At 45.4% G+C, this 14890-nt stretch overlaps 3 protein-coding genes across 12 annotated transcripts in view; 1 reads left to right on the forward strand and 2 right to left on the reverse strand.

Annotated features, from left to right (window-relative positions):
• The window catches only part of CNBD2 (cyclic nucleotide binding domain containing 2), a 65132-nt gene extending 63310 nt beyond the window's left edge, over nt 1–1822 (reverse strand). For all 5 annotated transcript variants that reach the window (XM_053890297.1, XM_053890296.1, XM_053890295.1 and 2 more), the window contains exon 1: nt 1564–1822. In XM_053890297.1, coding sequence (XP_053746272.1) covers nt 1564–1821 — 258 coding nt within the window. In that variant the 5' untranslated portion in view covers nt 1822. The remainder of the gene's footprint in view (nt 1–1563) is intronic.
• A 166-nt stretch (nt 1823–1988) lies between these two features.
• On the forward strand, nt 1989–2835 carry SCAND1 (SCAN domain containing 1). Its single transcript, XM_019458644.2, has one exon. It carries the CDS (start codon nt 2041–2043, stop codon nt 2578–2580), a length of 540 nt encoding a protein of 179 aa, XP_019314189.1. The 5' UTR covers nt 1989–2040; the 3' UTR covers nt 2581–2835.
• A 1216-nt stretch (nt 2836–4051) lies between these two features.
• The window catches only part of PHF20 (PHD finger protein 20), a 169956-nt gene continuing 159117 nt past the window's right edge, over nt 4052–14890 (reverse strand). For all 6 annotated transcript variants that reach the window (XM_019458627.2, XM_019458629.2, XM_053890299.1 and 3 more), the window contains 3 exons: nt 13980–14385; nt 11786–11966; nt 4052–6616 (listed from right to left, as the gene is read on the reverse strand). In XM_019458627.2, the coding sequence (XP_019314172.1) occupies nt 6474–6616; nt 11786–11966; nt 13980–14385 (730 nt within the window). In that variant the 3' untranslated portion in view covers nt 4052–6473. The remainder of the gene's footprint in view (nt 6617–11785; nt 11967–13979; nt 14386–14890) is intronic.

A 14890-nucleotide genomic window follows, 5' to 3' on the forward strand; every position in this document is an offset into this window, starting at 1 on the left:
CAAAATGCCAAGGGACGAGGCAGAAGTAAAGGTTTGAAGCTAGTAGGCCTAACAAACTCTACGCCTCTGTTTTCCCACCTCTGGAAATAAAGAAAAATATCACCTTTAAGGAAAACAACATGAAAGCAATAGTAAATATAAACAGCATTCTGTTTCAGAGACAAAAAGGAGTGGTGGGGATTGAGGCCATCCTCAGGACAGGACTGAGCATCTTTGTCTAAAAGAATGCTACTCAGCTCTAAGTAATTGTTGATTGGCAGGAATGTGGGTGGGACCAATGTGTTCAGCTCATCCACTTTCTCACAAAAGCCAGAGATCAGATTTGCATGTGAAATCTCCCAATTTTAAACGTCAATAACTAAAAAATATTCAAGACCCACTACATGACTTTCAAGGTGTTTAGGCTGTGAAAACTGTTCTGTGAGGATCCACTTCTACCTATCCAAGAGAGCACATCCTATGGGGGAGGCAAATTTTCTATCAGGGCTGCTGGTGTATTGCAAGTTACAGTAAACAGGCCCACTCCTTCTGCACAAAGCAGATACAAAACCCTTCACGTGAGGCTTCTGTCTCTGGGCCTTAGTTTCCCTCCCTGTGAAATGGCAATACAAAACATAATTGTGAGTCAGCCGTCAAATAGAATATATCACTTACTGAAGGGTTGTCAGAGCTACATGCTTTTATATGCACTGTCTCGCTGAATTCTCATGATTTCTGAGGTAAATTTTATTACCTCCACATCTTAAAGATAAAAGAACTGTAGCTCAGAAATAGCAATCTACCTAATGAAGTCGGTAACAAACATTTAAAAAGCCCTTTCTTTCCAAGGGCTTTAATGATTTAATCCTCTCAACAAGTCTGAAGTGGGGGACACCACCAAGGCAGCCGCAGTGCAAACCATACACATAATTTAAAATTTTCTAGTAGTCACATTTAAAAAGTAAAATGACACAGGTTAATTTTAATAATACACTTTATTTGACCCAACATACGCAAAATATTATCAACCTAACATGTTATCAATGTAAAAAATACTGAGATATTTTACCTTTTTTTTTTTTTTGGTACTATATCTTCTTGTGTGTATTTTACATTACAACACATCTCAATTCCGACTAGCCACATTTCAAGGACTCAGTAAGCCCATGCGGCTAGTGGCCACCATATGGGGCAAGGCATCTACAGTCTATTTACTAATCTTAATGTTAAAAGCAGAACAGAGGCACTTGTCCCCTGGTTTCAAAGGACACGCAAAAAATAATTATGGCACAGTTCTTGAGCATACATTTTGTGCCATGGCAGGGGCAAGTCTTACTATGTGTGTTGGGGATCTTCACACACCCTTGTATTTTGTCATCCTGTCAATAAGGCAAGTGCCACTACCCTCCTCTTTTGAGGGAGAGAGGACTTCCCCGGGTCGAGACCTTCCCTAGTGCCCGACCTCCGTCCCGCCAACCCGCTCCCGCCACCGGTCGGACGCCGGCCCCAGCGAAACCGTGGCTCGCTATCATCCTAGTCAGGGTCAAGTAAGGAGGCGTGCAAGCAGCGGTAGGTGCGGATCACCTGCGGGCCGAAGTGGATAAAGACCCCTCGGAGCTCCTCCTCCTCCTCCGGCTCGTCTTCCTCCCTCTCCTCCTCAGACTCCGACTCCTTTAACTGGTGCTGGGAGGAGCCCTCGTGAAGAAAAGCCCAGCGCACGCCTAGCTGGGAACGCCGCCGCTCCCCCGTCACATCCACCTCCTGACTCGACTCGCTGACGCTAGGGGGCGCCGCTTCCGGGAGCTGGGACTCGGCTTCCGGGCCCTCTGGCGCCGAACTCATCCTAGAAGCTAATGGAGACTTCCGCTTCCGGCAGCCTCGAGTCTTTTTGGGGAGTTGGTGAGCTGGGCGCGCTGTCGGCCCTCCCCCGCCCGCCTGCCTGGAGGCCTTGTGGGATGGGCCTTGACGCGCGAAACGTCTCCCTCCTCAGCCAGCTCCCGCGCAGACGCAGTGCTGAGCCCACGCCTGCGGAACAAAGGGTGAGGTCCGGAGTTAGGAGTCATGGCTGCGACGGAGCCGAGCTTGGCGGCTGCTGCGGGCCTCAAGTCGCCGCCAGAGGAGGAAGAAGGAGCCGGCCTGAGCTCAGGTCCGGAGCGTAACTTTGCGGCGTCCTCGTCGAGCCCTAAGGCCCTACCGTCTGCCCCCGAACCCTCCAGTCCCAGCGCCGCGGTGTCTGAAGGGATTCCTACGCCTCCCGCGGCTGCCTCCGCGGCCCTCGAGCTGCCTCTGAGGCCCGCAGCCTTGGACTCCCCGCCGCTTGCCGAAGCCGCTCCGCGCTCCCCTCCACAGCCTGGCGGCTCCCGACCCGGCCCCGAGACGTTCCGCCAGCGTTTCCGGCAGTTCCGCTACCAGGATGCCGCAGGCCCGCGGGAGGCGTTCCGGCAGCTGCGGGAGCTCTCGCGCCAATGGCTGCGACCCGACATTCGCACGAAGGAGCAGATCGTGGAGATGCTGGTGCAGGAGCAGCTGCTCGCCATCCTGCCCGAGGCGGCGCGGGCTCGGCGGCTTCGCCGCCGCTCCGATGTGCGCATCACGGGCTGAGCGGCGGAGCTTCGGGCGGCCGGGCTCGGGAGTTCTCTGGACTGGGGCCACTATCGAGTCCGGGGGCTGAACCTGGCTCTCCGTTACGCGTTCCTGAGAAATGACTTTTGGGCAGCTCCAGTCGTCAGATATGTCCCTTTCGTTCGTCCTTTACTAGGTTTGTTTTCCCGAGCCTATTTACTTGCGACCTCCGTTTTGGCTGGTGGCGAGGCCAAGTTGGGAGCCCATGAGAATAAAGCCTTTGTTTTCTGTCCACTTGGCATTTGCTCGTTTTGTGGGATCATTAACGTGTTGGCTAGGCCTGGGCCTCCGCATCTGGAAAATTTTTCTCCTCGCCTCACAGGACCCCACTTGGGATTCCTTTGTTTAGTTGGGAGTCTACGGAAAGAGGGTTTTAACATTCTGGGTTCCGTATTCGCCCCGATGTCACACTAGAATATGAAATTTGTTTTCCTACCTAAAAAGGTAGTGGAAAGTGGTTGTGGCAGGCAAAGAGCAATTCGGCCATCAACCTGCCCTTGGGGCACGGGCTTCCCAAAAGACCCAAGCCAGAGGGCTATTTTAGTGTTTAATGCAGGTCCTTTTGGAGATCTCCTTGCGAGCTTTGGTTTAAGTCTCCAAAGTGATTCCTGCCATATTTTAGGCCCCTAAGATTTAACAACTGGTGTGAACTAACAAATTATTTTATTGCCGGTTCTACTCATTTTAATGTCTCTCCAACTGCCTCCCTTTATTTTTTTTTTATTTTTTTTTTGATTTTTTTTTTCAACGTTTTTTATTTATTTTTGGGACAGAGAGAGACAGAGCATGAACGGGGGAGGGGCAGAGAGAGAAAGGGAGACACAGAATCGGAAACAGGCTCCAGGCTCCGAGCCATCAGCCCAGAGCCCGACGCGGGGCTCGAACTCACGGACCGCGAGATCGTGACCTGGCCGAAGTCGGACGCTTAACCGACTGCGCCACCCAGGCGCCCCCCTTTATTTTTTTTTAATGAGCAATTGCTTAGAGAAGAATTTGGCAACATTGTAATTCACAAGCTCTGTTGTGAAAAGTCTTGTGCCCACCCAGGAAGGAACTAATTGGGGTCTGTAGGCAGTTTGGATTGGCCTCAGAAAGGTCCCAATTGCAATGGGTGCCATCTCTTAATATGAGGAAGGCCAGACCTATCTTCCCTTCACTGCTCTCAACAATTGTAATTTAATAAGCCTGCAGCTCACACCACAAAGCATGAGCCAGACTGGGTTAGAGGCTGGTGTAGGGGCATTTTACTTTTGAAATTATTACAGACCCTTAGATGAATTCAAAATTCTTTTGCATGCTTTCTTGGAATTTAGGATCTTAAGCTTGCATTTGCCTCCCTGCAGAAGATAAATCTGTTTACAGTGTAAAAGCAGACTTCCTTTAAAAAGTAAGGTTTATAGAAAATTATGTAATGCACATTAAAAGGGTACAGAACTTTATAGTAACATGATTGAAACATAGCAACAAAAACCTGTTTTATTTTTTTCCAAATACAGATACAGAAGTTTGCATGTTTTGCAAATATTGCTTCAAAGCAACATTTCTATATACAGCGCCTTCTGTTCTAATAGCGCGTAAACATAGATATGTATCCACAGTGCAATGTTGGCTCATCAAGGGTCCACCTTGCATAACACCATTTAAAGAAACAAAATGATTAGTCAAACCAGAACTGTTTTTGTCAAGGCAATTTTTTATAGGTGGATAGTTTTTCTCAAAAGAAAACTTAGGTAGTGTACATATTTCTAAACGGTAACAGTAATCTTTGCAAATAACAGTTTCCAGTGCTCCAACTTGGGGTTAATTCACCTTGACCCAGGAATTGGGGATGGAGCCCCTCAACATGGCTTTAAGTTAGAGAAGCACATTGAGGTTATCAGAACTTGGGAGTCATCCCTGCTTTCCTAAGGACAAAAGTCATGATGAGTGAAATGGGATTATTTCCTTTACAAAATTTAAACAATAGACCCAGTAACAGCCACTTGGCAAAATTAGGGTAATTCAGTTTCTGCTTCCATTTTTGAGAAAGACATGAGATTGACTCCCTTAAAGTTGTAGCTTCTCCAGATGTGATGCTCAAATGTATTTTCAGAAAACAAAAATCAGTAATCTAATAATACAACAGTCATCATACCTCACAGTTGTGGCTACAGAAAATCATCCTGTTTCATCCCTTTTCAGACACACAATTCTATAATGTGGCTGTCTGATAAATTATGCAAAATATAGATGTCATGCACACTCCTTGAACATTTCTTCCCCCACCAGAAACGCCAATGTTAGCAATGGGAAAGAGCCTCTTGTAGAGGAATCACGTCAGCTTTACTACAGATGTCACAGCCACACGTATTCCCTCTGATGGATAAGCTACAGCAGGTCAACTGGTCCTAAATTCATTTTATATCAAATGGTGAAGAAATCACTGGACAGAGCATTCCCTGAAACAGATTTTGGTACAGAGGCCTTCAAGACCACAATGACCTATGTGCCTTAAAGGCCTAATCATTCCGAAGGTCGCTGGAGATACTGTCATTGCTATAGAGATAATGGCTACTTCACGTTTACATAGTAAATATTTGCAGCATATAACATTACAGATTCATAAACCCATAATTAACTTGTGAGTGTTAATGGACAACTGTGCTTTGATTTTTGCCTTTAGTGATAAGTAAACTAAATGGTGAAAGGGGTCATTTCCTCAAAGCATGGAACGTTTTCTTTAACTTTGTCTAGCAAGGAAAAACAATATAGCAATTACAGGTGGAACAGTAACCTGCAAGACTAACAAATATTGTCTCAAAAGGTACAAACTGTACCTGGACCTTAAGCAGCATAATCACCTTGACCTCACAAAAAAATATAAACAGGAAATCTAAAGTGTTAAAGTATATTAAAACAATTCTGAAAACGTCAACTACTGAACATACACCCTTCTGGGAAGGAGAAAAGCGGCACATGTAGAATCTGAAGTTTGTTTACAACAATATAAAATAAGGTAATTCCCCAAACCACATCCTTTGTAACAAATCTTTACAGTGAAAAGTGTTCAAAATTTTGGGAACCATTTTTTGGACATTAAATAGAACTGGGAAGCTGTCAATATTAAGAAGTGGGTAGAAAACACTGTCCTTCGGGTTCCAGACCCTGCCTGCTTCAGTTTGGAATTCCTCCTAGATTATTACAGCGAGATTCTAGTTCCTCCACAGGCTGTATGGGCTCTGATACAAAAGACACAACCCAGCCAACTCTGGGGTAAAAGCATACAAAACTTGTCCCCGGTACCATGAAGTCATGCAAGACATGTGGTGAGAAAAGTGAAGAAGAGTCCTAAGGAGAAGGCAGGGCAGCCAAGGCCTCCGCTCCCTCCCAACCTCCACAGAATGTGAAGTCACGACATTCTCATGAAGCTGGAACAATGTAAATGATGCCTGCTGCCTAAATCCATGCCAGGTAGAAACCAGAAGGTTTGGCATGTGCCCCACCCTGACAAAAAAGTCAATTAAATAAGCTGCAAGTTGAATTTACAACTGTTTCCGACTAAACTTTTTTGGCTCTCATTCCATTTATCAGTGGCACGATTTCAAGTGAAGTTTGTGCAAAAAGACTCACTCACTCTCCATTCAACGATGTGCACAGAAGGGAATCCCAAGAGTCTATTTGCCACCTTCTTGGTAGGCTTCAAGATCAGAGTGCCCTGCCCTCCAGCAGCCAAAATGGCCCCTTTGTCCAATGTCCATCACACCCCTGCCCAGATCCCTGAAGTCAGTCGGTGTCACGTGCATTCGGCATGCTAGGTTTATTTATTTAAATATGCAAAGCTCCTCCTGCAGGTGCCCCAGGACTGTGCCCCCACTAGTTCTGGGTGCCCAGTTTCATGTTGAGCAGCAGAGTGCGATCTGCTGCACCTTGCCCAGGTCCATCAGCAGCTGCTTGATGCAATGTTTGAGCTGCGGAAGCCTGGCCAGCGGCTCTGGGGGCTCCAATTCCCCAGTGTAGTCCAGCCAGCTCTCCAACACTGTAGGCAGAAGAGAGAGAAGACCCAGTGAGTTCCCAACACTTCATCTGTAAGAACATCAGCAAGAATCTCAGCACCCTCTCCCATCTACTACTCATAGGGGGCAAGGAGGGAGGACCACTCAGGTGACACTGACTCTACACCCTCTCTACAAAGTATTACCCCTAGGACAAGGTTCAAATGCTTCAGAGCAGCACAGTCTAATAGAACTTTCTGCAGTGGAAATGGTTGATGTCTGTGTTGTCTATACAGTAACCACTAGCCACATGTAGCTAACTGAGCACTTAAAACCTGGCTGGTACAACTGTGTAACTAAATTCAAATTTTATTCAATTTTAATTAATTCAATAGCCACATATAGCTAGTGACTACTATATTAGTGTAGCTCTGGAGTCTAGAAGGCTTTAAAGAACCCACCTTTCTCAGTGTTACTCCCCATTCTTTATAAGGCTTTCCCTCATTGGACATCAGAGAGCCTAATGTTTTAGAGCCTAATGTTCCCGTTAAGAAAAATAAGAATCTAGGGGACGCCTGGGTGGCTTAGTTAAGCATCCTACTTGGTTTTGGCTCAGGTCACGATCTTGAGGTTTGGGAGATCAAGCCCCGCATCAGGTTCTGTGCTAGACAACATGGAGCCTCCTTGGGATCCTCTCTCCCTCTCTCTCTGTCCCTCCTCTGCTTGTGTGTACTAGCACATGTGCTCTCTCTCTAAATACATAAACTTTAAAAGAAAATTTAAAGAAAAAAGAAAAATGAAGATCTAAAGGGATTTGAAAAGGTCTATTTTTATCACTATAAGCTCTGATTTGCTTCATATTCTTATCATCAGTAGCACAGAATACTCTGGTTTTATTTTCTAAGTATTTAATGTAAGATGTCCAATTACTAATGATCTTGATTGTATTGGTTCAATACCTAAAAAGCTGCCTTGCCTCTGAGAGCAGGGATTTCTCTATAGAAGACGTTTATTCTTCCCCAAGCCATTCCCTGAACCTCAGGCATTTGGGGGAGAGACCACATTGGAACCATACATCTTTGACATGAAGCCAGCCCCTCCAGGGAGGCCCTGTGCTCACCCTAGCCTGCCTGGAGCCTTTCTAGTTCATAAATCAACCTGTACTGAGCATTTTCTGGACCCTTGAGCCAAAGGTACAGAAAGAGCAAGATGCACCCAGTGCCTGTTCCTCATGTAGCTTACAGCCTCACACATAATCCTTTTCCATCCTCAGATTTGGCCCTCCTCCTTTCTTCCCACCTTTCAAAATTCTTTGTTCCCTATAAGTTACTTCTCAAAGAAATCTTCCCCAACTCTACCCCCTGAATCTGGTCGCTGGGTTAAGAATGCTGTGCGATCACATGTTCTCCTCCTCTGGAGCACTTACCATGGTTTATAATTATATGTAATAGGATAATTTAATTAATACCTACCTCTACCACAAGATCAAGCTCCATGAGGGCAGAGGCCAAGTCTGCCTTGCTCACCACGATATCCCTAACACTCAATTATGCCTGAAACATAGTAGGCACTCAACAAAGGCAGTGGGAACGGCCTAGCAAAGCGCCCCACTGACTGCTTGGGCTTCACAGAGCTCACCTACCACCCTCTGATTTCTTGTTGGTATTTGGGGATTCCAAGAAGGAGAAACGGTCCCTCCCCTTCATCCCAACAAGTACAAGGACTTGAAAATAAGAAAAATAAGACTGCCTTCTCAGACATGAACTTGAAAGCCAAGAGTAAAGGATCAAAGTCATGTGAGAGTACTAGTGACCTGCTGAGCAAGAAAAACTCCATGGTGACCAATTTCAATACATCAGTAAGTCTTTAAGGAAAAAAACTAGAAGGGGGCACCTGGATGGCTCAGTCAGTTGAGTGTCCAACTTCAGCTCAGATCATGATATTATGGTTTGTGGGTTCAAAACCCACACTGGGCTTATTTGCTGTCAGCATCTGAGCCTGCTTCGGATCCTCTGTTCTCCCTGCACCTCCCTTGCTTGTGCTCTCTCTCTGCATCCCTCAAACATAAACAACAACAACAACAACAAACAAACAAACAAAAAACTAGGAGACAGGGGACTGCTTAGCAAAAGGGCATGAGAATAAACAGAATAAATGGAGAAAGAGGCCAAAAGTCAATGCCAGAAGAGCCCATCTAGATGAGTGTAGAAAAAAGGCAGTCAGGATTCGCTGCGTCAACTCCGACAGAATGTCAGTCAGTCCATCTGTCCTTGACAAGATGATCCTACAACTGCTGAGAGACCCCTCTTATGGTCTTGTAACTACTTCAGATCTGGTACCAGGTTCACCAAAGACATACCCCAACACTATGGTGACCTGGGAGGCATGCACAGGGAGAAAGAACACCAGACTAGAAGAGTCTAGGCTACTCAGTATTCTCTGAGCTTAGTGAAGAGGAGGGTTTAGAGACCCTAAGGTGGAAGCCTTCTCTCTAGATCTGCAGGACTAAAGACCAGACCCAGAACTGTATGTATTAGTAGCCACTAGTATCTTCTCTGGAGCCCAACATCCAGCAGGCCAGTCTTCTTTCTGTACTGTGTTCTGGACCATCACCCCATTTCTCTTTTAAGGAAGCTCAACAGCTTCTCAGCAATGTAATGATTCTAAGCAATGCAGGAGGTCACACAGGTAAAGTTTCATTTCAAATACACTCTCTCAGACCATCTAGATAGAGGCCAATGCCCCTTAAGGTAACATTTTTTTCTTAAAATAGTATTGCTCATGTTGGGGTGCCTGGGTGGCTCAGTCAGTTGAGCGTCCGACTCCGGCTCAGGTCATGATCTCGTGGTTCGTGGGTTCGTGCCCCGCATCAGGCTCCGTGCTGACAGCTTGGAGCCTGGAGCCTGCTTTGGATTCTGGGTCTCCCTCTCTCTCTGCCCCTCCCCCACTCATGTTCTGTCTCTCTCTCAGAAATAAACATTAAAAAAAAATAAAAAAAAAAAGTATTGCTCATCCTAAAAGATTCAATATTTTCATGATCATTAAAAATCTTTTGTTTACAACTGTTTACACTACTAAATTATTAAGCTATGGTTAATACTGAAACAATAACTTTTTTTTTTTAATGTTTTTATTTATTTTTGAGACAGAGAGAGACAGAGCATGAGCAGGGGAGGGGCAGAGAGACAGCAAAACACAGAATCTGAAGCAGCCTCCAGGCTCTGAGGTGTCAGCACAGAGCCCGGACGCGGGGCTCACACTCACGGACTGTAAGATCATGACCTGAGCTGAAGTCGGACGCTTAACCGACTGAGCCACCCAGGTGCCCCAATAACTTTTTTAAAGTATAAATTAGTCAATATAATAGCTTACAAGGCTACTTCTTAAAAGGAATACTGTATCCAAATTCTTATAAAAGCTCAGTTTATCTTAATGGTATTTGGATGAACTGAAGAGTTGTCTCTACTGTAGCTGAAATAAAATAGGATTCTGATAAAAATACAATAGAAAAGTCTGTCTGAATAAAGTCTTTAAGAATTATAATTGATTTTCACACTTCAGAGCCTGGAGTTTCAGAACAAGAACAGACTATGTGACCCCAGATCAGCAGGACACACAAGAGGCCCTCAAGCAGGTCAGAGAAGGGAGTCCAGGCTTATCCTCCTCACCACAGTGGCCATGAGACTGGGTGGGAGCAGCAAGTCAGTGAGTAAGAAGTGGGTAAAATCTGGGACACCTGGGTGGCTCCGTCAGTTGAGCGTCTGACTTTGGATCAGGTCATCTTGCTGCTCATGGGTTGGAGCCCCACATCAGGCTCTGTGTTGACAGCTCAGAGCCTGGAGCCTGCTTTGGATTCTGTGTCTCCCTCTCTCTCTCCCCATCCCTGATCACACTCTCTCTCAAAAATATAAAAATCTTAAAAAATTTTTTTAAAAAAGAAAAAAAAAGAAGTGGGTAAACTCTGATGTCTGCTCTAAGGCCAGGCTCCTCTGGCAACAGAACATTCTCCCTGTTTCCACAGTGCTAATCCAGGGACCCAGAACCACTCCTACTGCCATTCTCTCAAAAGCCATAATTTCTAGTCTGGCATTTAATCCTCTTTTAACTAGCAAATAGCAAGGTTTTCAGACAGTGGCATCAGTTACAATTCTAAGGAACCCAAGAAAACCTTTTAGGAGTAAAAGAGACAGAAACACTCCCCCTTCAGAAATGCCCTCAGAAGGGACCCTGAATTAGTCTCCCATTCCTAGTTCCTCAGGAGTGCCTCAGAGGCAGGAAAGAAGCATAAAGGCATAGAGTTCTCACTTTCCTCCAACAGGGGAACCCTTTCCCAGTCAAGCCAGTCCTTTCATCACCCACCGAGTCACCCCCTCTCCAGCAGAAAACCTCACTCTCTTCAAGGCTCCACTTCACACCCAAGACTTCCAGAAAGCCTTCCTGTTTCCCCTCACACACTTCTTTGGCAGGGCCTCAGCCATACACGTGCCCTGACCTATGGGCCCTCATGACTCTAGCTCACATAACATATGGTATTTTTCTGAGTTATTTCATGAAAGTAGTTTTATGTCCCCAATATAGTAACAGTAGACAATATATTCAGAATCCTCAAACGGAATATTTATTTTTAAATTTGGCTCCATTTTAAGATTGAAACAAAAAAATTAAGAAATAAGTGAACTATCAAGAAGGAATTCTATCTTCAAAAACCAAGCTGGTGACATTCTAGGGATCAAAAGTCTAAACTTGATCAAGTTTATCATGACAAGGCCCATCTGTTACCACTAACACCTGGGAGAAATACCCAGGGGCTACCCAAATGACTCAGTCAAGTTCTTAAATCTCTACTGATAAAGAAGAAAGGCCTCATTTTAGATTTTATGAAAGGCTGAAATAAAAGGTTTCTTCAGATTAATCCTCAAAGACATCCAAAACCTCTACTAAGTCAAAGTTGAAATTCCTCACAGAACTTGGTTGGCAAAGGTTTGCTCAGATCGCACATGGCCTGCAGAGAGTCCAGGCACTCTTTCACACTCTGCTTTGCGGAAGGCACTGGGTAAGTGAAGGAGGCCTCCTGATATCACACAGACCTTAGCAGTGCCTGGTAAATACTAAAAGTAAAGCTTGCCCATCTTGAGAGAAGGATGGGGGTGGATGAGACCGAAAAGAAAGGAGGCAAGGATACAGCTATCTGTGGAGAGCCAGAGGAGTCCTACCATCCAGCTCCTTCTCGATGGAGTCCATCCTATGTGTGACTTCATCCTGAAGAGATTCCACATGGGTCAGCAAGTTAAACTGCCACTGGTGCTGGGAGCTCAGCAGCCCCTCTCCTCTGTCCAGCAGCTTCCGAGCCGGGGCTTCCTCAGGTAGGACCTTTTTGGAGACATATTCCCTCACCTAGGAATGCAATGGCATTTAAGTTACTGAGTGGAGACAGTTCCCAGTCCCTTCTCAAACAGCCAGTGTTTGCAACCATATGAAAAACCAGTTGCAGCTTGAATATTCCAAACCTCTATCTCCTTCTCCTCCTGTCTTGCACACCAGGCAGAAGTATGTACCAATCGCAAACACCATAAGGCAGCACAGGCCTCAAGGCCTCATAGCTGCTTCCCAGTGACTGGCCCAATGCCCCAGTCTGAAACAGGCCTCACGGAATGGCTCTAGAGCCCTGAGGTTAGAGTAGAGCAGGGTGGGTGCAGACAGGGGTTAGTATGTTAGTTGGCAGGAATCAAAGCAGTGTTAAGTCCTCGTTCCATGTCCTGCTGAATGTGTGAGCCTGGATTAGTTCTTCTGCCTCTCTGAGCCTCTGCTACCTTACAGGAAAGATGGAAATAGTAAAACCTATTTTAAAGGTTCATGAGAATGAAACAGGATAAGGTTTATAAAACACAGTGCTGGCTTAAGGTCAGCTTCCCATCAACGAAAGAGATTTTTAATCATAGTTGTCTTGCTTAGGCCCAGTATTTTCTCATTTTTTTATTATGGGGCAGCTATCTCTAGGAAATCTGTCTAGTCTTCAGGATCACAAACTTTCTCTGGGGTTTGTGATCTCAACCATTCATTCATTCATTCATTCATTCATTCATTCATACATTCATTCATTCATTTGAAATGAAATACGGCCTAGCTAATATTTATTTAGAGCTGACTATGCAAAGCTTTGTGCTGAGAGCTTTTCACAGATACACTGCACAATAATGGAGAGGACACAGTCACTGGCCTCTCCCACAGGTAGGTGAAGAGACATATCCAAGGAGGTAAAGTGACCTGCTCATGTATCACACAGTACGCGTCTAAGCTCAGACTTGAAACTGGGTCTCACGAGCCTTGCCCAGCACTGTTTAGACACTGGCAAGGGCACAGGCTGAATGAGGTACAATGCCCGCCTTTGAGGGGCTTATAATCTAGGATGCCCCACTTGGCAGTATGTACTAACACATCTAAAGCTGGTGATGCCAACCACAGGGTAAAGTCTGAAAGGAAGGATAACAAGGATGGAGAAGCTCTCCAATTACACAAAGCCCTACTGACCAACCGAGGACAGGGCAGAATAACACCAGTGAATAGTTAAAGATGATAACACAAGCAGGACAACAACACAAAAAGGCTCTAGAAGAGCATGACTTAAATAACAAAAAATTGAGAGGTATTCTTGGGAAAGGTGATGAAAGCAGCAAATATTCTGATGAAATGGACTGTTCTTATGTCAAGGCTACAAAGTTAAATGTCAAAGTAAAGCTATCACAAAATTGTACTGAAAACCTTATTTTTAACAAAACACTTGGCTCATCCTTTGCTCATGCTAAGAATCAGCAGCAAGGTGGAATTACAATGTAAACCCTGTTAAGGAAAAAACTCATTTTCCTAACTTACTTCCATTTATCAAGTGCCAATCAACCCTTTTCTCCTTGCTTCTTCCCACCTCCACCCCCAAACCCTAGTGATTATGTGGTTTTGTGGACATTTCCTGCAATCAATGGTCTCTGGTTTACCTGGTCTCTCCTGCCTTTGCACCCATTTTTACAGACCAAAAACATACCTACGATAAGCACATTTAAATACAATCTTAGACTAAAAACAATTTTACAACAAACATCTCCCAAAGAACCCTAGGAGGGGAACTCAAGCATTCATACACTAAATTAAGAACAAATAATACATGTGGGGGCGCCTGGGTGGCTCAGTCGGTTAAATGTCCAACTTCGGCTCAGATCATGATCTCATCGCTTGTGAGTTTGAGCCCCGCGTCGGGCTCTGTGCTGACAGCTTGGAGCCTGGAGCCTGCTTCAGATTCTGTGTCTCCCTCTCTCTCTGTCCCTAATCCATTCACATTCTGTCTCTGTCTCTCTCAAAAATAAATAAACATTAAAAAAAAAAAAAAAAAAGAACAAATACATGTGAACCACATACCTTTAGGGAGCTAGATTTGGAGTCACTGTCCCCCCTACTCCTGTCTTGGTCTAGAGGCCAGCCCAGACGCGGAGAAAGAGAATCATCACCGTTCTCACGGAGGGGGTTGACTGCATCGTCGAGGGCAGAGCCCCGTGTTTCCACCACCAGCTTCTGCTCCACAGCAGGGTAATAGGCGCGGGGCTTCTGATAGCAGTGCTCGCTGGTGATATAGGACTCCTCCACAGACCGGGGTAGGGGCAGGGGCAAGGGCTTCTCCACTGCCCCATTCAAAGTTCTATAGCTTGGGACTTCCTCCTTGCTCCTGGCTTCAGTAACGTGGATGTGTTTGGAATGAGGTCTCCCCTCCCCTGAGTGCTGTTTCCAAGGCTGACACCACAGCTGCAGATCAGGATGCTGTCTGCTTCTGTTGGGAGGGAAACATAGAAAGGGCTCTAGAGTACCTGGGACCATTACAGGGGTTTCTCCTGTAATGGCCCAGGAGTTCCCACTTGGGCCATTTGGCCACGAGCCACCATTTGCCAAGCAAAAAGGAACATAAATCCATGGTCTCTGAGGAGACCACTTGCAGGCAAGCTCCCACTGTGGACTCACTCACAGTGAGTAAGACTGGACTTGGAGTCAGAAGACCTGACTAGATTTCAGTTCAACCACTGATTAGCAGTGCAGCTGGGATGAGTCACTCAGCCAGACTCATTCCCATTCCTTCCTCTGCAGAACTAGACTAACCCTCTATCTGCCATTAGCCACTGAATTTAATACAGATTAAGTGAATTAATTCAAATAAAAGTACTCTGTTAGCAGCAAAGTACTCTTCAAATATGAGTTATTAAAAATAACCTTAACTTATTAATAAGTAGGCATGATAACCCTGGTGTGCAATAGCACTCGGTTACAAAAATGCACTGATG

Source organism: Panthera pardus, unplaced genomic scaffold (genome assembly GCF_024362965.1).
Source record: "Panthera pardus isolate Hobbes unplaced genomic scaffold, ASM2436296v1 HiC_scaffold_25, whole genome shotgun sequence".
NCBI classification, from domain to species: domain Eukaryota; kingdom Metazoa; phylum Chordata; class Mammalia; order Carnivora; family Felidae; genus Panthera; species Panthera pardus.